General features: G+C 42.7%; 1 protein-coding gene across 4 annotated transcripts in view; it reads left to right on the top strand.

Moving 5' to 3' along the window:
* Positions 1-20808, top strand: part of RPAP1 (RNA polymerase II associated protein 1) — a 46723-nt gene extending 25915 nt beyond the window's left edge. For all 4 annotated transcript variants that reach the window (XM_068399861.1, XM_068399858.1, XM_068399860.1 and 1 more), the window contains exons 13-25: positions 162-296; positions 460-639; positions 4435-4592; positions 5903-6082; positions 6851-7052; positions 9021-9130; positions 10991-11186; positions 12117-12266; positions 12745-12887; positions 14298-15102; positions 17189-17365; positions 18046-18102; positions 18882-20808. In XM_068399861.1, the coding sequence (XP_068255962.1) occupies positions 162-296; positions 460-639; positions 4435-4592; positions 5903-6082; positions 6851-7052; positions 9021-9130; positions 10991-11186; positions 12117-12266; positions 12745-12887; positions 14298-15102; positions 17189-17365; positions 18046-18102; positions 18882-19037 (2649 nt within the window). In that variant the 3' untranslated portion in view covers positions 19038-20808. The remainder of the gene's footprint in view (positions 1-161; positions 297-459; positions 640-4434; positions 4593-5902; positions 6083-6850; positions 7053-9020; positions 9131-10990; positions 11187-12116; positions 12267-12744; positions 12888-14297; positions 15103-17188; positions 17366-18045; positions 18103-18881) is intronic.
* The last annotated feature ends 1573 nt before the right edge of the window (positions 20809-22381 follow it).

The following is a 22381-nucleotide window of genomic DNA, read 5'->3' as shown; positions in this document are numbered from 1 at the left end:
AAATCTACAGGAACTTATCTCTTTGTTCCCCCACTGGTAATTTTAAAATCTACTCTCTGCAGAAGATGTAATTGAATCTGCTGTTGTCTTCCAGCAACTGCAGTTCAGAGAGCAATTGTTAAGAGCATAATGGAATTTTTTTTTCCCCTCTCTCCTTTCAGGGACTTTTGAAGACACGGATCCAGCACCGGCTGAGGTACATCCTGGAGGTGGTACGACCTGTTCCAACAGTAGTCATGGATATACTGCACATCCTCACCCACATAGCAAGGCACTCCTCTGAAGCTTGCAGCCAGGTAAATCCCCCATTGTACAGGAGCTCTGGATTGGTAGAGAAAGGTTTGAAAAAGGGAAGAAAAAAGCAGGTGAAGTTATGGAAAGGCGATTAGACAAACTTGTGTGTTTTGCATGTCTTCTGCATGTCTGTATAATTGCATACTGCCTGCTATTTCTCTGCAGCTGCTTGACTGTCCTCGGTTGATTGAGACCATTGTCAGGGAATTTCTGCCTACTCAGTGGAATTCCCAACTGGCTGAACCAGGGTATTTACTCACCAGCCTCCATGGAGTTGCTTGTGCCGCTGCTATGAAGTTCATCAGAGTGTTGGCATCTGGAGGCCGAAATGCAACTGCCAGGCTGGTGAGTGATTCTCAGAATAGCTTTTCTGATTGCAAAGGCCTTTTTTTTTCTGTGCCTTACTTTCTAAGTAAACCTAGAGGATTAATTGGAGGTGACTCTGAGCTGAAGCTGAAACAGTCATTGTGAAGAAGGTGCCTATGTGTGTTTTGAAGGAATTGTTGACAGCGTCATAGTAATGATACCTTCTGCTGTGTACCAGCAGAAGAGCTGTCTCAGGCTTTTCTCTGCTTTTTTTTGTTTTACGTAGCGCAGTTATACAAAATCATAGCACAGCGCAGTGATACTGACCAACAGTAGGTGTTTAGAGCACATGTTGGTGTGTGATGCTCTGCACTCTCCCATGTTCCAGTGATAGGCAGCTTAGAACTGTATAAACCAGAGATTTTATTGCTATCCTTGTGTTTTACAACCCTGGCTGAACATTCCTGCCATTTGTTTGTCTTAATAACTCTGAGGCCATTTATCAGTATTTCCAATCCCTCTTACCTACTTCTGGACAGGTTTTCAACTTCAGAGATAATTGCGTTCACTCATATAGGTCATCACACTGGTGCTAGAAATGCATGACATCTCACAGAATCACAGAATCAACCAGGTTGGAAGAGACCTCAGGGATCATCGAGTCCAACCGTTGCCCTGACACCACCATGTCAACTAGACCATGGCACTAAGTGCCATGTCCAGTCTTTTCTTAAACACATCCAGAGACGGTGACTCCACCACCTCCCTGGGCAGCCCATTCCAATGTCTAATAACCCTTTCTGTAAAGAAATTCTTCCTGATGTCCAACCTGAACCTCCCCTGGCGAAGCTTGAGGCTGTGTCCTCTTGTCCTATCGCTAGTTGCCCGGGAGAAGACGCCAACTCCCACTTCACTACAACCTCCCTTCAGGTAGTTGTAGACTGCAATAAGGTCACCTCTGAGCCTCCTCTTCTCCAGGCTAAACAACCCCATCTCCCTCAGCTGTTTCTCGTAGGTCAGACCCTCCAGACCCTTCAGCAGCTTGGTCGCCCTCCTCTGGACTCACTCCAACACCTCAACATCTTTCTTGAAGTGCGGGGCCCAGAAGTGGACACAGTATTCAAGGTGCAGCCTCACCAGTGCCGAGTACAGAGGGACGATCACTTCCCTAGACCGGCTGGCTACACTATTCCTAATAGAGGCCAGGATGCCATTGGCCTTCTTGGCCACCTGGGCACACTGCTGGCTCATGTTTAGCCAGCTGTCGATCACCACCCCCAGGTCTCTTTCCACCGGGCCGCTTTCTAACCACTCTTCCCCCAGCCTGTAGCGCTGCATGGGGTTGTTGTGGCCGAAGTGTAAGACCCGGCACTTGTTCTTGTTGAACCTCATGCCGTTGGTCTCAGCCAATCTATCTAACCTGTCCAGATCCCTCTGTAGGGCCTTCCTCCCCTCCAGCAGATCGACACTCCCACCCAGGTTGGTGTCATCTACAAATTTACTGAGGGTGCACTCAATCCCTACGTCTAGATCATCTATAAAGATATTGAAGAGCACCGGCCCCAGAACTGAGCCCTGGGGAACACCGCTAGTGACTGGCCGCCAGTTGGACTTTGCCCCATTCACCACCACTCTCTGGGCTCGGCCATCCAGCCAGTTTTTTAACCAGGACTGCTGGTAGATAATAGAGAGTGGTTTGGCAAGTTCATTTGCCAGTTCCTTCATTACTCTGGGATGAATCCCTCCCGGGCCCATAGCCTTGTGGGTGTCCAACTGGCACAGCAGGTCACTAACCGTCTCCTCCTGGATTACGGGGGGTTCATACAGCCCCCCATCCCTAACTTCAGGCTCTGGAGGCCGAGTCTCCTGAGGACAACCGGTCTTGACATTAAAGACCGAGGCAAAGAAGGCATTGAGCACCTCTGCCTTTTCCTCATCCCCTGACACTACACTACCCTCCTCATTCAGCCAGTGGTGGAGGCTCTCCTTGACCCTCCTTTTGCTGTTGGTTTATTTGTAAAAGCTTTTTTTGTTGTCTTTGACCATAGCAGCCAAATCAAGCTCTAATTGAGCTTTGGCCCTTCTAATCTTCTCCCTACACGACCTGGCCACATCCCTATAGACCTCCCAAGTTACCCAACCATTCATCCAGAGCAAATAGTCTCTTTTTTTCCTTAAGTTCTATCCTAAGTTCTCTGTTTAACCAGGCCGGTCTTTTTCCCCGACGGCTTGTCTTCCTACACACCCAGACAGCCTGCTCCTGAATATTTAGCAATTCCCTTTTGAAACATGTCCAGCCTTCCTGGACTCCTTTGCCCTTCAGGACCGACTCCCAAGGGACTTGGTCCACCAACCTCTTAAACAGGCTAAAGTCTGCCCTGCGGAAATCTAAGGCAAAAGTTCTGCTCTTGCCAAGAGCAGCATCCATTACAGTGCAGTGAGCACCTCTTAGGGTTTTTCGTTCTGTATTGTTAATAGCATCTAATAAATTGCCATCCAGGAAATTGCTAACATCAGCAGAACACCAGTCTGTGCTATAAAATATATAGAATAATGTGCTGATAATGGATAGTAGGATATTTAAAGGCTTTCAAGTGGTGCTAGGAACATAATAGAAAATCTCAGAATTTTACTCTATTTCAGGCTTTGTGTAGTCCAGGTATTTCAAGGCATGCAAAAATTGCTTACAAGGTTCCTGCCACTCAGGCTTTGGTTCTATTGCACTCTGATATGGCTTGTTACAGGCACTTAAACATGGGAAAGGAAGGCAATAAAAAACTAAATCAAAATCCAATGTAGGAATTTATTTTAGCCAACAACAAAATTCTTCCATATTCCTCCTCTGGAAGTAAATTTGACTTTGCCTCCTGTTCTGTAGGAGGGGTGTCAGAATTCATAGTTTGATTCATCAGCTCCTTTGCTTTCTTGCTGGTGTGCATTGATTTCCCTACAAGATGTCTCTAAAGCATTTGAATTTTAAATTGTCTATAATATATCCTTGTGTTGTAAAAAAGACATTGTTATCTCATTTGTTTAGACAGAGCACACACAAGCTTTTGTATGTGTGGGAGAAGGAAAGAGAAGCTCTTTTTATGGCTAAGCAAAAATACCAGTTGTTGGGGAGGATAAAAATTATTTCTAGAGAATGGCAAATGAATCACGTCATGCTTAATTCAATACTAAAATAACCTCAGAACATTTCCAAGGCATCAAAATTCTATAATCTTATAAAAATAATAGGTAGGAGATACCCTTTTTATAAAATAAACACAGAATCATAGGATAAGATATATGTTGTAGGACCTCTGAAAGCCATTTAGTGTGACCTCCCAAAAAGAGTATTGGCATCAATTCAGTAGTTTTGTATACAGTGTTTTTTATAAGATATATCTTTACATGTAATCTTGACTAACAGAGTTCTATTTATGACTACTTAAAGAAGGATAATTATATATTTTTAAAAAATCAGCTAAGTGCTGCAGAGAGCATCCAAAACAAGAGTGTGCGTAGGCTAGACAAACCTCGTGAATGATTTAGGTGTAGTTGATTTGTGTTAGGAATGGATTAGGTAACACCTAGGTATCCTTTCCAGAAATACTTCTCTCTTAATAGCCATTGACCATTTATTGATCCTTTGTAGTATGCTCCTTAAGATTACACAAGACAAAGACAGATTTGAACAGTACAAGAGGAGTTTAGAATGAGCTGATTTGAAATCTGCAGCTCTTTCGGTGTGTCAGCATAATGAGGTAATGATGCATGCAACTGTTGTCTCTTTATCCCTTTGTCTTTTTTGTTATTCATTCTTTTCTTTTTTGTTTGTTTGTTTTACAGCTTAACAAATTTGAAATGAAAAGTCGCTTAAGTCGATTTATAGCTGAAGACCCGCTGGATCTGCCCCTGCCAAGGGAAGAAGCCATCAGGCTAAGCACTGAAGCCTTCCGGTTGTGGGCTGTGGCGGCTGGCTATGGTCAGGCCTGTGATCTCTACAGGTACAGTCCAAAGGTGGAGAAATGGGGGTGGAGGGCACAACAGAGAAAATGGACATCCTATTCCAGAGGGGCAAATATAGGGATCTCCAGGCTCAGTCTCTACTCCCTTCAGGGAGTCTTATCTGCCTTTCTCTGGCCTTCTGCAGTAAAACTCACAGTTTTTAAAGGTATTTGTGTTGAGAATTGTCTTTTTTTCTTGTTGTTCTTTATCTCCTGTGCTTAAGCACTGGTATTTTGTTGTTTCTTCTCTGTACTACGGGAGATCATCCTAACTTTTTAGGGTTGCATCTTTTTCCCCTTGAAGGCGTGAATAACTTGTGATTGCGTGACATCAAGACACGTAGTTTGCAGCACACCTGGGATTGAATCTGGTGACCTAAAGGCAGTCTGTGGGCAGCAGTCACCAGCATGCATGCTAAGTGAGGCAGACTGATGCAGAAAAACTCTGCATGCTGCATTGACTTTCAGTTCAGTACAAGTTCTTGTGCTTGACCGTCAAGGTCTGCACTGAGATAAGTCTGACCTACCTCAAGCATTGAATCTTATTCCTGTAATTGCACTGACTTGGAAGCACAGACTATGGAGTTGCTCTGAAGAGGAGTAAAAGGGAGGCCAGTATTGTTTCAGAAGGGAGATTCTCTCTCCACAACAGCATTTTGTGTTCTTCAGCCCGATCAGGTGTATTGGTTAATAAAGAGTAAAAACTATATAATATTTTAGCACTGTAAATAATATAGAGGAAAGAGAAACAGCAGAAGATTCCTTAAATTTGCATGATTATAAACTAGGGAAACAAGAATAAAGTAACAGTAGTTTTTCCAAGAGATTATCGGAATGTTTGGAGGTAGAGTATTAGGTAGGTCCCATTCAGATGAATTTGGAATGACAGTATTCTTCATTTGTCATCTTTTTTCCTTGTCTGTTTATTTTTGTTATTTTGGTGGTGGCAATGGCTCTCATAATCTCGTTTTAGCAACCTTTATAAATATGTGGTGGGAGGGTGTAAAGAAGATAGAGCCAGCTTCTTCCAGTGGTATGACATGAAAGTACAAGAAGCAATGGGCACAAATGGAAATACAGGAAATTTCTCTTAAGTGTAAGAAAAAAAAGTTTACTGTGAAGGTGATCGAACACTGGCGCAGGTGGCACAGGAAGATTGTGGACTCTTCATCCTTGAAGATATTCAAAATCCAACTGGACATGTTCCTGGGCAGACTTTCTCTAGCTGACCTGGCTTGAGAAGGGAGTTGAACTATAGATGATCTCCAGAGACCCCTTCCAACTCATCTATTCTGTGATTCACACTATAGGGATCTCTACCCTGTGCTGGTGAGGATACTGCAGTCCCTGCCTGAATTGCTCAACATTTGCCATGGGAAGAGCCCTATGATTGAGTTGTCTGTCCAGCGAGCTACGGCAGTAGTTACTCTGCTGATACACGTGACGCAAACAGCAGGCTACACGGCAGAGCTGCAGGCCAAGCTGAGCAGGTAGGCCCTCTCTCACCAGTTGTGTGTATCTGTGTAGTTGGCATCCTTTCTTCCTTCTCTTTGGTTTGGAGACCTTGCTATCTCCTTCTTTTTTTTCCTTCATTTTGGATGGTTTACTGTCCCACATGTGAATCCCTGCATCCTCTGACACAAGGTCAGAAGGGGTATGTAGTCTGGCAGCTGTATACCTGCTAGCCTGGTAAGAGACAGGAGTAAAAATCTGCATTCAGCTGTGGGGCAGAAGGGCAGTGTTAGCCAAATGCCCTGCTGAAAGGAGCTAGGAAGTTCTTTTGACCTTCCTTTAGGGAAAAGAAAGTAACCTCCCTGAGGTTTGGAGGAAAGAACCTCTCTACAGACACTCAGATAGGTTAGGATTAAGAGGTTGTTGGTTTTGATAGACATCAAAGCAGTGGGATTTGCTGAAGACACAGGTACTTTTTCTGGTGAAAAGCAAGGAACTCTTAACTAAAGCTGGATACTGAGGTAGTGTGTCCGGTGAAACCAGAGCATAGCTCAAGGACAGAGTAGTGCAGGTGAAGAAACTTAAGCTTTCATGAGTAGGTTTTGCATTCGTCCTTTCTGCCTGAATTGATTTGGTCTGGTCTGTGGGAATGTGTAAAGACTTTTTTTCCCTTAGTCGCTGTTGTCGGGTATCGCCTTCCAGACTACATGCAATTGGAAATCTTGCTATTAAAAATGATGATTTAGAGAGACAATTGTTTCTGAGGCATATTCGCTGTCCTGTGTCGTTCTTCCATTGTGTTTCAGTAACAGCTCTGAAGATAGTGAACAGATTCTACCCCCTCCAGTAGCATGGAATCAAGTGTCAGGCTTACAGCCCTTCCTTGAGACCAGTCTGAAAAAATTCCTCCGGGAGATATCCCAGACAGAAATTTGGCAAACTCTCCAGCCCCTGACCACAACTTATGTGATCTACCTGGGAGTTTATTACAGTGCTTGCAGCCAACAGGTAAGGCCTGAAAATAAAGGGTGTGTTTTCATCTCACCAGCATCAGCTTGTGTATTACCTCTGAAAACCTGAACTGACAGGCAATGCTGAAAAAGACAGACGTTGAGGCATCTAGCTGAGGACAAGATTTTGTTTACCACAGCCATATCTAGGCTGTGTGGCGTTTAGGGTCAGATAAGCCTGCTGATCCTTCACATTAGCAGTGCCAAATATCATTGTCTTCCTTTCATGTCCTTTCTTCCTCTGGGCTCACAGTCTCAATCAAGGTATGTGGTAGTGCTGTGACTGTTCTGATTTTACTGCAGAGATCCAAAGCATGAAGCAAATACGACCTACTTTAGTTTGGCAGTCCTTTGTCCTTGTGCACTAAATCAAGCTGCACATTTTTGCATTTGCTGTGGACTGAGAGCTTACATGTGGACAGCTACACTGCAATAATCGGATTGGAAGATTGAGCGTTGAGGGTCATGCCGTATGAACTTTGGATAGGAAACAATAAAGATAAATTTATTTGCTGCCCCACTGACATTCAAGGTCAAATTCTGTAACCCAGTTACAGTTGTAGTATGTGACCGTCTTTTAAAGTGAGTTTTCTGAAGGTGACACATCAGTGGTAACATCAGGTCACATCAGATGCTGTTGAAGAATGTCTTATATGCTAGCTACCTTAACGATTCATGTTCTAAAGATAAATGCAAGTTTCCTCTTTACTGCCCAACTGACATGCCCAAGTTCTGACCTGGGAGAGCTGTCTTCAAGGTACGGGGGTAATTTAATGGTTGTAGTTATTTACACTTCTGCAAATCCTCTGAAACTTGCCCAGAGCAACTGAATTTGTTAATTGTGGCTGGGGTGGAAGCTGTCAGTATTTTTCAAAGATGTCCTCAGTGCCGCGAAGTTTGGTAGTACCCTTTGTATGCTGCCATTAGGTCCGAAGCATTAGAGGACCAGGATAACCAAGAGGTTAATATTCCTTTTCAGCCTTTATAGATATCCCAGAAGAGTGGCTGACAAAATAATTTAAGTCCGTGAACTATGACATAAGATTTTTTTATTTCCACTTAAAAAGAAGTTCAATTGTTTACCTGTGGTTAGCTAATCTGATTAAAAAAAATAAAAATAAAATTGCATGTAGCACATTTGAATGGACTAGTGCAAAAAAAAAATTAACTTGTATAGTAACTAGATTAGTGTATACTGGGACCTTTTTTGTTAGATTACTAAGAACTAAGGTTAACATCTTCGTGTAGATTTTACTGATTTCTGAAGGGGGATTTCACTGGGGGGAAAATTAGATTTTATGTTATAGAAACAAGAATTTCTGTATCCTAAAGCAGCATTCTAATGAAGGGAAAGAACATTAAAATTTGCCAGCATGTTCCTTCAACTTGGAATATTGCTTACTAGGGTCAGAAGAATTCAGATGGTTCTCTAAAAGCCACAGATCCTCCTCTGTGCAGTGTTCATCCACAGTCATGCTTTGATAGGTAGGTCAATTGCACTTTATACAGTTGATTTTTTTTTTTTTTTAATAATTTTTTTTGGAGACCCTCATGGTACCACTCTGGTTTCTCAAGGTAGTTGTGATCACCTTTGTGTCATCTTCAAGTTAAATGGAAAGATCAGCATGTAGATAGTATGGGGAGGGGGATTTAGCCACTTAGGGCAAGTTTTCATTTAGGGAATCTTGATCCCAAGGATCCCATACCTTACTTCCAGCCAATTAGAAAATCTCTGTGATGCATTTTAATGCTTGAGTGTGAGAACACATTCAGGTGCCAGCTCTCAGCTTCCACACTACTAGCAGGGAGGCCAGCTCTAACCTAGAGGAGTACTGCTATGTAGATGATGTGGTCTGGCAAAAAGATAATAAACACAGAGAAAGCAATTAAATCAATGTGTCTTTTTGCCCTCACTGCAATGCCTTCATTCACCATCTTTTCCTATCTTTCTCCATGTCTTCTGCAGCCATCAGTCAATCCAATTGACTGCTTAGAGGAACTGGAACGTTTGACATCTGAGATGCTGCAGCCCCTTCTCAGCCAGTCAGCCATACACAGTATGTGGGACTTGCTCAGGTAAAATAATTTCACTGCTAAGATGCTGTTACCAGAAGTTAAGGGAGCCTCATTTCTATACTGCACTGTGTGGCGATTTCCCCCCTCCCATTTCTTTCCCCTGTACATATGTGCCCCATATGTGTGTACTGGAGTGCAGTAGGGTTCTGTCTACACCCTACTTTGTCCTCTCTCCCATCACAGCAAATAGCATGATGGCCACAGAGGTTCTCCAGTTCCTCCTTTCCTACTGGTGCTGCTGCAGAGTCTACATGTCTGCCCTTCCATGTAGCTGTGTTTTTCATATCAATTTGAGATTTATTTTAGTCACTCTTGTCTTAGATTCTTCTTTGGTTTCATGGGTTTAAAAAAAAAGTAACATAAATTTGAGTCCCTCTTACATCGGGGAGGTGAGTGGGTGTGTGCGTGTACCATTCATGTGCTGTGTGATGCTGCTTATATAAAATAATTCAAACTAGACTCTCTTCTTTAAGCTCCTACAGAGCTTCACTAAGGCCTTGAAGCCCCTGCAGGAAAGTGAAAAGCCAGATACCAAACTGTTCTTTCAGACATTTGGATAACATAAGCTTTGTCTCTGGCTGAGGGAACTGTTCAGCACTGCAGATATTCCGTCTTTCTGCTGTAGAGGGAGCCTCCCTACTAGCCTGTGATCAATCCTCTGGAGAGGGGGAAGCTGAAAAGGCCTAAGTTGTAATCATCCTGCTGCTTCTGAGAACATCTGATATAAGTGTTCTTGAAATCTTTGGTTTTAAGTAGTATTTGAATGATCACCAAACAGTTTGGCCCGTGTTCTTTCATGAATGAGAACTGAGGTCTGAAGCTCTTAGCGCCAAAGCTTCCAACACAAGGGCACTCATTAGACGCTTTCCTGCCTGTCCTTGAGGTCTGAAAATGATGGGTTTGGTCAGGCTGTAAAAGCCCATCAGCAAGAATTCTCCTAGGCTGTTCTTAACACTGGCTGGTAAAAATGAACAGTCACCTAATCTCTGCCTTAATATTTTGACAATCTTGTCTAAATGTTCTGGGCAGATTAGGGCCAGGAGTTCAGGGTACTCTGTGAGCCCCAGATGTGTTCACGCATCTCCTACATGGTAGTGCCAGTGGAAGAGCGAGCAATGCATTTAAAGAATTAGTTCTCTGTCATAGAGTAACAATATGGATCTTTGACAGGATTTCCCCTATTTCCCCATTACTGTTGAGCAACATGCTTGTGGTCATTCTTCCTGTAGTGGTCTTACCTGTACAGACATGGTATTTCTAGTGTGGGCCCTGTAAGCACTGCTGGTATGAAAAGTTCTAGTTCTGCCTGCAGAGAGTGAGCGCACATACCAAGAGCAGCACACACGGTCATGTTCACGTACGTTAAAGCTAGGTTGTTTCTGAATAGACTTTAAAAATATGCATTTCATGAGTATATAAGGGCAGCATTTTTGCAATGTCAATTTTAGATATAAGCTGGCTTTTTGGCTTTGCATGCTGGTTTGTTATTGAAATGTATTGAGTGGGTGGGCAGCTTTATTAGCCTGGTTTACGTACGTACATGGGGAAATGTGTTTTTTTTTAATCAAAGGCCCAACGCTTTCAAACGTTTGACATCAGAGGTGTGTCACTGCATCAGTATTTCTGCACGTCATGAACAATGTAGCTGAAGATTAGAATTCATGACAGTTCACTGGCATTAGCTTGCATGGCAATAGTGCTTACTTGACCAACCATGATACTAGGTTTTTTCTCGCAGTCTTCAGGGCTTCCATTTTACTGCAGTGTGGCATAGTTCAGATAGTAACATCCATACAAGATAATTCTTCAGCAGCATGAGTGCTTTTGACCTGACTCCTCTCTTTTTATCTGTTCACACAGGCCATGTTCTGCTTTGTGCAACCCTCTGTCCTGTTCCCCAGCACCAGAATCTGTCTTCAGCATTGCATCTCTGAGTTGCACTGGAGGTAAACCTCCTTTGAGCCTGGTTGGCTCCAAGTCACCCTTCCCCTTCCTCACTGCCCTCCTATTTCTCATCAATAGCATCACTCACGTTCACAAAGGCCTGACCAGCAAGGTAAGAGTAGATTTTTTCACTGTAAGTTCTAGGTGAATGATGATATACTTGTGAGGGAGATTAGTATTTGTTATCTTCTCAGGCTTAAGAGTGATGTTAGTAGGACTATTAAAAAGGAACTGATGTGTATTTTTATTTTGAAAATATCCAAGTACTATAGAGAGAAATACCCCCGTTTTCAGAACAGGTGGTACAAGAATCTGAAAAATACCTTCTGTCTTTGAATTCCAATAGCCAGTTGACACTGGGAAGCTGGAATTACAGAGCAGGTGATGAATGATGATGATGATTAAAGGATGGATTTATAAAGAACACTAAGAAGGGTTAAATAGCTGTTGTTTGCCTAAGCAAAATAAATGAGTGTCAGAGGAGGAAAGGAATGGTTGAAGTGTATATAACAAAGAAAAATGGGATAAATTAAACAATAGAATGAGTGCTACAGTGGCTGAAGAGGTTTCTTCCCACTTCAGGTTGCCTTGAATTTTTAGAATGAGAGAGTCATGTAAGAGTGCAAACTCTGAAGAGGAAATGGCAGAGCCCTAGAGAGATGGAGTACCTAGCATAAGCTTTCTCAAAGCCTTCTCTGTCATCTTATGTTGAATTAGCTGACCGATTACTAATAGCAATATCTGGCCAGATGAGCGAAGAACTTAAGCCACTGGCCAGACTTCTGCCTTACAAAGCACTATGGAAAATGTAGGCAGTGACTGTTGGTTACCTGCGGTAGGGATGGTCATGATGGGTGAGGTGAGCTCTGAGGCAGAAAAGCAGATATTTATCAGGCTATTTTTAAATATCCCTTTTGGAGTAGCCCACAGGAATTCTCATGGGAGAAGGTAGGGGGTAGGCCTTGGAGAGTGTTATGTTTTACTTTCCTTCAACCACAAACTGTCTTAGCAGTATTTGTCTCCACTTCTGATTCCTTTATAGTACAACTCTGTGCTGGGCTTCAGAGGCTTGAGGGATTATCTGCATCAAAGCTGGCAGACCGGACATCCCTCTGTAACTCCCTCATCTGCGTGGATCCTGCGCCATGAATATCATCTGCAGTACTTCGTGTTAGCATTGGCTCGGAGAATGGTATCATTATTAGTCCTTTCATTTCTTTCACCTGAGGAATTGACTTCACCCTGGCCTCTCCAAGTCAGTGTGTCAGACTGGCAACTGGTCTTTGCATCCATGTTCTTTCTCATATCTGACTTAGGTCTGGTGACTCTTCATTGTCTTTTATGCTCCATTAGCAAGTAATATCTTTACAGTTACTGATGTGGGGATTTAGATCCAAAATAGTTTGAATGGCAAAATTATATTTTTGCCTGGCTTTGGGCTAGAGTGAAAACAAAGTTTTCAAGTGTGCTGCTAAAAAAGATGTGTGACTGCCTAAAACAATCAGGGGAAGCAGAAAGATCTCGGTATGAATGCTGACAGTTCTTGCAGTCTGCCTCAGTCTCTCACTTTCCAGCAAGATCTATGTCTTGGTTGACCCTCCTGTCCTTGCTGATTGCCTTGTTGACAAATGATATCAGTGCTTTTATATGTTGTTTTGTTTCCTGTACAGGCAGGCACTTGTCCGGATTACCCCCAGCATGCCTCACTCCATCACTGTGTTGCCATGGCATTGCTAAACCGTCTGTTGCCCGGGAGTGAGCATCTGGCTTATGAAGTCCTACTGGATCTTGCCTTTAATCCAGAGTTTCTTCCGTAAGCTCTGCATTTTTTCCTTTCTGTAGTCTGGTACGTGGGAAAACTTGGGAAAATTGAAAAAGCACATGTTGGCACTGCAACATTGTCATAACTTTTGGCCTTTAATAGGGCCTGTATTCAAATTTTAGTTACTCATTGGCGTATTCTCCAGTAATGGAGTCTTCTAATCAGACCAGCAGTGTGGTTGCAGATTTCTCTCCGATGTACCAATGTTGACAAATGTGACCAGTTTCTTTTGATCTCCTGGTAGTGGCAAGAGTCCTGTAATTCCTGATAGAACTGATTCTCACTAAGGCCCAGCATCTGCTGTCCTGAGTAGTGAGTCTAGAAAATACATGGGAATTTGACATAGCCTGAAAAGCTTATTAAATCTTCCTCAAACCCTTATTATACAAGTTCTTACACAAATTTTTGATGACTTCATAAATGTGATGTCTTCCACCTTGTGCTGGAAGAAATCATGAGCATCTCAAATGTGAAGCCTCCCGTGTCTGGCTAAGAAAATGGTAGCAGTTTATCTTGTTCATCACAATCTCTCTGAAATTTGCCGTGGTGCATCTCTGTAGGAGGTTGAACCAAGGTGCTGCAAGGAGATACTATAGTTTTCCAGAAAGAAGGAAAGTTTGTGCGTGGGTGTTTTTGGTTGGGTGTTTGTGGTTTTTTTGCTTGTTTTGTTTTTTGGGTTTTGTTTTTGTGGTTGTGGTGGTTTGGTGGGTTTTTTGGTTGGTTGGTTTGTTTTTTTTGGTGGTTTTTTTTTTGTGTGTGTGTGTTTTTGTTTTGTGTTTTTGTTTTTGTTTTCTTTTTACAAATACCTGCTATAGAGCTACCATTTTGTGAGAATCTGGCAAGTACTCTGAGACCATGGTCAGTCTCTGGTCCGAGATCATGTCACATGGATTTGACAAACACACACCCCCAATTTCTAACTCCCAGTCTGTATGGTTCCCCTGACCTTGCCACTGCCAGCTGCAAAGCTGCTACTTATTAATTGTCTTACTGATTCATGTAGGCCTTATATGAGATGCAGTATTTCATCTCAGTACCCTGATAGCTGTGTTGGTAAGTAGACTGCCTCTCTTGACAAGGGGTTGCAGCCTCCACACCAGACTGCTGGAGTTGTGTGGAGGTTTTTCATGGCAAGGCCTTAGTGTTGCTAGCTCCAAATGTAGTTCTGTGAATTCCCTGTAAATACCAAGACAGCTGATGCTTTACAGGCACTCAGTATTATCATAGCTGAATGCTGTAGAAAGTGTTGAGAGTGCTGTGCATATACTACTCTCCCTGATCCAGGAACATTGTAGAGGTGGATCTCTGTGGTGTTTATTTGTTTAGTGGTTCTTTTTGTTGGTGGTGGTTTTGGTTTTTTTTTTTTTATTTCTTAAACTGATGTTTGTTTTTATCTTACAGTGAAGGGAAGGCTGGAGGGCCAGAAGCAGCTGACTTCTCTGATATCCTGCATCTGGGTACCAGTGTCAAACCGGCACAGCCTGACTCTGCGGCAGCATTTTTTTCAAAGGCTACTCGCGGTGCTCTGCTGAGAGAATCGTACCAGAATCTGCCTTTCATCCGCTCCTGCTACCTTTCTCATTTTGTCCACTTGCAGCCTACCCTTATGCGGTCCCAAGCGTCTTACCAAGGACGGCACTACCTCATCCAGTCAATGCTGCTTCCTGAGGTCAAAGGGCCCATCCTGCCTTCAGACTGGCCGTTCTTTCCACTTATCAGCCTCTACAACAAAGTGACTAATGCAGAGACACGTGGGGCTGTACTGAACTCTCTCCCACTTGATCTTGTCAACACTGTGACCTGGAACCTGCAGTGGGTCTTGTTGCTGGAGACCTGGCGTGCTAAAACCCTTCAGAGCATCCCTACTGCTGCCAAACTTGCACGGCTTATGTGTGTCTTCCTCACAGGCGGTGACCTCTTTCTAGAAGCGCCAATCCACCGCTACACAGCTGCCCTTCTCTCTGTGTATTGCCAGCCCAAGGCATTGGACTCCCTGAACTTGGATGCTCCTCTCCCTGGTTTGGCGTCCTTCCACGATCTCTATATAAGTCTCCTGGAGCAGTTTGAAGGTGTCTCCTTTGGAGATCCATTGTTTGGAGTCTTTGTTCTTCTACCTCTACAGAAGTGTTTCAGCGTTCATCTGCGTCTGTCTGTTTTTGGGGAGCACACAAATATCCTGCGGGCACTGGGAGTGCCGCTCCAGCAGGTAATCCTGATTTATGGTAGTTGCCTGTCACTGTGTATTTCTGGGCTGCTGGGCTCTTGCCTGTGTTTCTCCAACCTTGATTTGGGCATCCTCTCAGCACTTCCCCTTCTTTCTCGTCCCTTCATGTCTAGTAGAATAATCATGCTTTCTTTGCTTAGAAGCTTTTCATTCTCTGTGAAGAAAGTCCAATGTGTGGAATGTAAAATAGAATAGGAATGGAGAGCAAAGTTCTTTTGATTTAGGGCTGTGACAGCAGTGTATACCTTTTTGTTGTTGTTTCTCTTTTTTTTTTTTTTTTTGAAAAACTGATTTGATTGTAAGTCTGAAGAACAGTGTCCAGCCCCTGTAGGTGCAGGCCCTTGTCACATAATCATTTTCAGCCACCTCTTGAACTTTGTTCTGAGAGCAGATAGTGTGTATATGTGGAGGGCAGGAGGTGTGAAATTGTTCAGTCTTCAGTGGAAACTGTCCCACACTCTGCTTGGTCTAATGATTGAGGACCTCCTTCTAATTTATGACCTGTATGTTTGAAGTGCTAGTCTGCATCCCATGTTCTTCTGCCAGATTTTACCTTTCCCTTAAATAAGTCTTTTCTTACCTTGGTGAGAACCTTTTCCTTGCTCGATGCATGGACAAACGGTCATTTGCCCTCTCAACCATGTTTCCATGTTTAGTTGTACTGGAGATGTGCCTTGCTGTGTAACTCAGCGAGGAAAACTTGATCTGTCAAGTGCAGGACTGCATTTCTTTTGAATGAACAGAGCACAAGAGATGGAATTTAGCTGGCTTTAAGTTCTATGTCAGTTGACAGACAATCCCTGATCTAGCCAAAATGTTTGCTAATACAAAGTTAACCTTTCAAAACTTGTTTTCCAAACAACTGTGAACAAGTAGTTTACATGAGATCAGTGCTTTCCATTGTGTGGTTGCAGTGTTTCTGCCCTGGTTGTAGTAGCCCTGCAGCCAGTTTTTCTATATCATTATGGCCAGATGAACCTTTGTTTCTAAAGTAGGTAAGCGAAGATATTCTGGCCTGCTGCTTATGGTAAGCTCTCTGTTCTCTTGATGTTCCCAGTAGCCCTTCCCTGTCTCTATTCCAGTTCCACAAATATATGTAGGAACAGAGCTGAACACCACATTCCAGATGAAAGCCTTGATTCTCTGTCATGTGCTTTATCTTGTCTTGATATCTCAACACCAGATCCCTCAGTACCATCAGAGTTGTGACATGTGTTACAATGGTGAACATTTCAAAGCAGATTGTTTTTCATGTGCTTAGAAATTTTTTAAATGCCAGATACTTTGAACAACGTTTTCATTGCCATGTTGCTTGAAAACAAACTGTGTTGGAAATTTTGAGCAAGTTCACTTGAGGAGGTGTTGTTTGTTTTTCCCTTTTTGTCTTGAGTTAAAAATATCCTAGTGGGCAGTAGGAATAACCTAGCAGGCAGACTGCTTTTTGAATCAATGATTGTCTTTAATCATGCAAAGAAGATGCTCCAAAGTTAAATGAGTAATTTTAGCCCTAGAGAGCTTATCTCAAAATTGAGAAGAATAAAAATTGGACTTCTGGAGAGGGGACAAACAAACAAAACCAAGTTGTTACTAAAAGCTTTTCTAACCTGTTTTTCAAAGGTAGACAGTGAAGTCAGAAAATTTTGTAAACTTCACTTAACAACATCATCTGACACATATATCTGCTTTCCTTTTCTGGCTAGATGCATAGGTCAGTGTAAGCCTCTCTGGTACATTAGTGGGATGCAGTTCTGTTGAAAGTACTCTGTCTCCTCACTTTGAAACCACTCTTACCTGTGCCAAAAAGCAACTGCAGTGATTTAAGCAGTAAAACATCTCTCCATAAAGCTGAAGAGGTCTTGAGGATGCTTTGTCAAAGGCATGTCACATTAGTCAGTGTGGGCAGTAACAGCTCTGCTGCAAATGGGGGTCGTGCCACCGAGGTACATCGTGTTATATAGGAGTGCATGCACAAACAGCTGGGGAGGGGCACCCTAAAGTCATGAACTTCCCCTCACTACTTAGACCCTGACAAAAATTGTAACGTTGCCTCTGGGTGGGTTTGTTGCAGTTTCCTGTGCCTCTTGAGCGATACACTTCCCCTCCTGAGGATAACCTGAACCTCTTACGACTCTACTTTCGAACACTGGTCACTGGTGCACTGCGCCACACCTGGTGCCCTGTTCTTTATGTGGTGGCTGTGGCTCATGTGAACAGCTTTATTTTCTCCCAAGACAGCACGACGCAGGTAGGTAATGGATAGCAGACCCTCAGGACTGCAAGCTTTGGGTTTTGCATCTGCTCTTCCCAAGGGTCCAGTGTGTTTTGTGGTGAGTCACTGACCCTGGGCTTGAAAACAAAGATTGCAAGCAAATGTTTTGAGGACTGGTCAGCTGTTTGAGAATCCACATATAAGACACGGACAGCAGCTCTTGTTCGTTATACCCTATAAAGCACTTGCATTAATGGTAGCTAATCCTACATAAGCCTTTGAAGTCATAAACTACGTGGGCTATGGTAGGCGGGGAAGAATGAAGCAGCGAAGATGAGGGAGCTGATCAGGCAGAGAGAGCCTGTGGCAGATTTAGCCTCTGCTTTGGGCAATCTTAATGTGCAGAGTACTCTTTCCTTTCAGCTTGCTTGAATAACCAAGTAGAAGCCCTTCCATGGCCTTGGGCCCTCTAGCAATGGTTACTTGTGCTACCACTTCACCTCTACCTGAAGGTTGAGAAGTCAGCTGAGTTTCAGGTCAGGAGAAGGAGGAGAGAGACAAAATCCAAGCGATAGCCATCTCAAGCCCTTTCTGATTGAACAAGCTGCTCTTTGGAGCATCACTAGAATGAGCAAAGCATCCTCCTGGAGTGCTGTATGCCAGCAGGCAAAGGTAGCATTGCGCCATATTAAGCCAAGTATGTGTTTTGTTCCCAGGAGGCTGATGCTGCTCGGAAAAGCATGCTGCGGAAGACGTGGCTGTTGGTGGATGAGGTAGGATCTGTAAGGTTCAGTCTGTGCCACTGGGACTTATGTTTTTCAGACACAGTACTCTTACAGATTTACCTTTGGCTTTTGACATTTGTGTTTAACTACCTTGCTAATTTGAGGAGGAGAGGAGATTAGCAGCAGGATTTTGTCCTGTGATGGCTATAAATACTGTTACCCAGTTCTTATAGTAACTGAACTCAAAGCATTGAGCCCATTGGAACCTAGATGAATCTCCTGTACTGTGTTTCCATGCCTCTTGCCCAAGCAGTGTTATATCTGGATAGTGAGAGGTCCTAGAGGGATGATCTAGCACAACTATGAATAGGTGGCCAGCACCAGTGATCTCCCTTAGCTCTTAGCTGGATGCTTCCCCCAGAAAGAACAAAACAGATGTAAGGTTTCTCTTTCTCTCGGGGAACTTGCCGAAGTCTATTATTTGCGTGACAGGGCTGGGTCATTTGACCCTTTGTGTTTAGCGTCCAGGGTAAATTCTTAGATCCTGCTCAAAACCCAGTTTGGGCTTCTGGCAAGAAGGCATTTTGAGGGGTTGTTGAGGAGACAGTGGAGTTGTGTTCAGAAGAGGAAATCTCATGCAAATCAAAAGTGAATTTTCTTGTAAGAAACTCACCTTTTGTAGCTCTTCTATTGAAGACGATGTAATTAAATATGTTGGGCATGATGGAATTCTACTGTCTGGCAGGTCGCTATGTCGTGTTGGAGACAGGGTGGAAAAGATTAGATTCTTTGCAGACATACTTAATGGCTGCTGTTTCTTTCTTCAGACGTTGAAGAAGCACCTACTCTACTATAGACTGCTGAATGCAGAGAGGCCTTTGGGATTTGACCTTTATGAGCAGCTCCCTCCCATGCGACTGAAGTACCTGCAGATGGTGACACAGAAAGAAAATAAGGAGAATGCACCAGCGCAAGTCTCATAGCAAAACACTTGTGCAAGAAGAGGGCCAAGGGGAAGAATGAAAGAGCTCAGTTTATGCTTAACTGATGAAACTACGTGCACTTCAGACAGTTTGTGTGTTACCTGGACACTCTTGGCATCTTTGCACTAGTAGAACAATACGTATCTTCTCAAGATATGGCAATATGTGTGTGTGGCCTCTCCATGATGAGTGCTGGAGCATTTTCCTCCATTCTTTTTCAGGTTCTGCTTCCCTGCGGAGAAGGTGAGAATGTATCTGAGAGGCACTGGACTGTTGAATAAACTGAAGGAAGTGGAAAAGCTATTTCGTTCAGTCAGGCTGGAGACTGTGGGTTCTCAAGATGATGTCTGTCTTCCCCAGATCTTTCTCTTGCTTTTTTTTGTACCCTGAGTTTTGAATGATCCTTTCCCCACTCTATCCCCTGCAAATAAAATGACAGTACAGCAGGGAAGAAGCTGATCTTGAGAACTTTTTTTTAAATATATATACAAGCAGTTTCTCTAGGACAGCGTTCCATGCATACAGGCAGTCACATAGACACATTGCATCAGACCTCTAAGAAATAGTGGTTCCTAGTGCAGTGGTACAAACACTGGATATCCTCCCTTGGCTGTCTTCTGGATAGTCTCTAAACTGCTTTCTTCTCTCCCTTAATTTGGTTGCGTGTATAACAAGAGGAAAATAACTTCTTTGCAGGGCAGGATGCTTGGCAGCAACTACTCCCCATTAGAGAAAAAAAAAAGTATCTGCTTGTTTAACTAGAATATGTATTGGTTGCCCTCTGAGAAGAGGGGAATGTAATTTAAATTTTAAAGTGGAGTTCCTAAGCTTAAACCTAATTCTAAAAATTCTGAATTTGATCCCACTTCAACATTCAAATTCTGTATTGCAGCCTCAGACCCAAGGGCTACCCATATAGTGCCCTAAAAGGCTCATCACAAGTGCCAGGTCAAGTCCAGAATTTACCCTAGGTGTGATCTCACTGGATGTTTTGTTTATACCCAGTGATTTTTGCAGAACTACAGTCACTCTGGCAGGCTTTTGTTTGGAGAACTTACTTTTATGAACAAAACTTGTTAAAGTTATTTCTTTTGTTCTTGTCAATAAATTCCTCTGGAAGGTGCAGGGTGATGCTTAGCCTGAAGACCTAAGCTTCTCTCTTTACCTATCAAACAGGCCAAGCTAGCTTCCCTCCAAAGAAACCATGTCTGTATTAATCTTGCTACAGTGAATGTCCTAATAAGAGCGTGAAACACTGTTAATAGGCCAGCTTGTAATTGTTGTAATTGTTCCAGACAAGAAACAAATTCCAGCTAGCAACTTTATGGCTGTGGTGTTGTCTTTGCATTGGCAGTTTTCTAAGTGTAGCGATCCCCCTCAGATTGCCAGAAAATACACCATTTCATCTTTTTCCCCCTTATTTCAGATAGCACATGGGCAGAACTGACGTTACATTTTAATATATTTTTTTTTCCAGTATTGCAGCTTTTGATCTGTGGTTTCTCTCTACTGCAGATCAATGGCACATGAAGTAACAAAAGCACAGTGGTTAACATGGAGGTTTTTTGTTGTTAAGTATTTTAAAAGTACTTGGTGTGAGTAAAAGTTTAATCAAAGGCATTCAAATTTCTATTCTGTCCAGATGGTGAGGACTCCTAGCTGCCCATTTAAGAGCAGCCTTCATCCAAGACTTTGCCTTTTGTTTTTCAGACCTCCAGTTATAAAAATTCTCCCAGTCCTTCGTGCGATGCAAAATTGAGATTTGTAATGTGTACAGGGTGTAAATAAATATTTTGATAGCTCTACAGGGTTTTTTTGGAACTATGAGAATGCTCTCCTTTATTTAAATCTTTCCTGAATTTGGATAGTTCTGTTTGGAACTTATCAATATCATGGGAGTGCTACTGCTGTGAGGAAGCACACTAAGCTTCACACCAAAGGCATCATCCTGCTTGTGTGGTGGGTCAGTAACACAGGGTACCAAATGCTGCGTGTACTTGGGGAAGGTGCCAGGTGGGTATTATGTGACTTGTCACGTGCCAGAGGTGGGAAGACAGTAAAAAACTGTCCACAGATGGCATTTGTAGGTGATGAGAGGAGGTGGATTTCATTTATTTTGTGAACTCTGGGAAGGAAAGAAAAATTAGGCTTTTGTCTGATTCTGAAAAGCCCCTCTCGTTCCCAGGTGTTCCTCAAGCCATCAGTGTATGCCCAGAAAATACCTACATCTCTTGACATGAAATTCTGATGCAGGCATCAGCAATGGAGGGAAGGAAAGGATCCCAAATGGTTCTGCAGGCCACGCTTGTGTGCAGAACATTCTAAGGATGCTGCATGTGAGCTGTAAGCTTTCAAAGCTTTGGCTGTCACTTGAGCTGGTACAGCAATCCTAAGCTTGAAGTTTTTAAGGCTTTGGGCAGCCTTGTAACAGATTTCTCTGCAGAACACTAGAGGGCATTGCTTTATGTAGTTTAAATGCAAACTTTCTCAGCTTCAGTGAAGTTGGGACTTAAAAAAAAAACCAAACAAACCAAACAAAAACAAACAAACAAACAAAAAAAACCCAACAAAAATCAACCAGCCCTTAAACCTGGTTTGAATTTTCTGTACTTTTTATTTTTGCATATACTTCTGGAAAAAGTGTGGAGAATTAAATAATTTTTTTAATGTGATTGGTTGCTAAGAATCACTCAGTGCTTTGCCAGCAGGAGCATTTTGGAAAAATCATGATAGGGTGAATGGAAGCTTAAAATTTAAACTCAATGCAGTTTAAGTGAAACAGGACCAAAGTGTGCCAGTTCTGTTAATTCAGTTTAATCCTGATCAAAGTAAGTGAGGAGATGAAGAAAATGAAAACTGTCCCAAAAATTGATGTGACTTCTTAACTCTTTATCAAAAGATTAAGATTTCTTTGAGAAGAAAGTAATTCTGCTGAAATAAGACCAACAAATAGGTTTCTGGGGTTGAAGTAGTTCTAACTCAGAACAGCATATGTTGTCTAATTCTGTCAGGAGACAAAACAACCAACAACAACCAAATAAAAAAATGCCCAGAGGTGCTATCTTTTAATTCTTAGAAAAAAAAGACATCTTGTGGTCCATAGAAGCTAGAAAATGCTTGGTTTTATGTTATCCCATGTAGGAACAATGAAAATCTGTATTGGGACAAATTCAGCAGGGACTGTGCTGGAAGATGGCAACAATGTGGTTTTAAAAACAAGTGGTTGATTGAACTGGAGATGAGTTGAAGATTCTAGTATTGCTGTTGAGTTGGTAGGTAAGATGATGGGGCTGTCATAGTTTTGCATCCCATAACTTTAATGGTAGCAGTTTTCTGCATTATAC

This window comes from Nyctibius grandis, chromosome 4 (genome assembly GCF_013368605.1).
Source record: "Nyctibius grandis isolate bNycGra1 chromosome 4, bNycGra1.pri, whole genome shotgun sequence".
Classification (NCBI taxonomy): Eukaryota; Metazoa; Chordata; class Aves; order Nyctibiiformes; family Nyctibiidae; genus Nyctibius; species Nyctibius grandis.
Note: the sequence above shows the minus strand (reverse complement) of the source record. Positions and strands in the feature narration are given on the sequence as shown.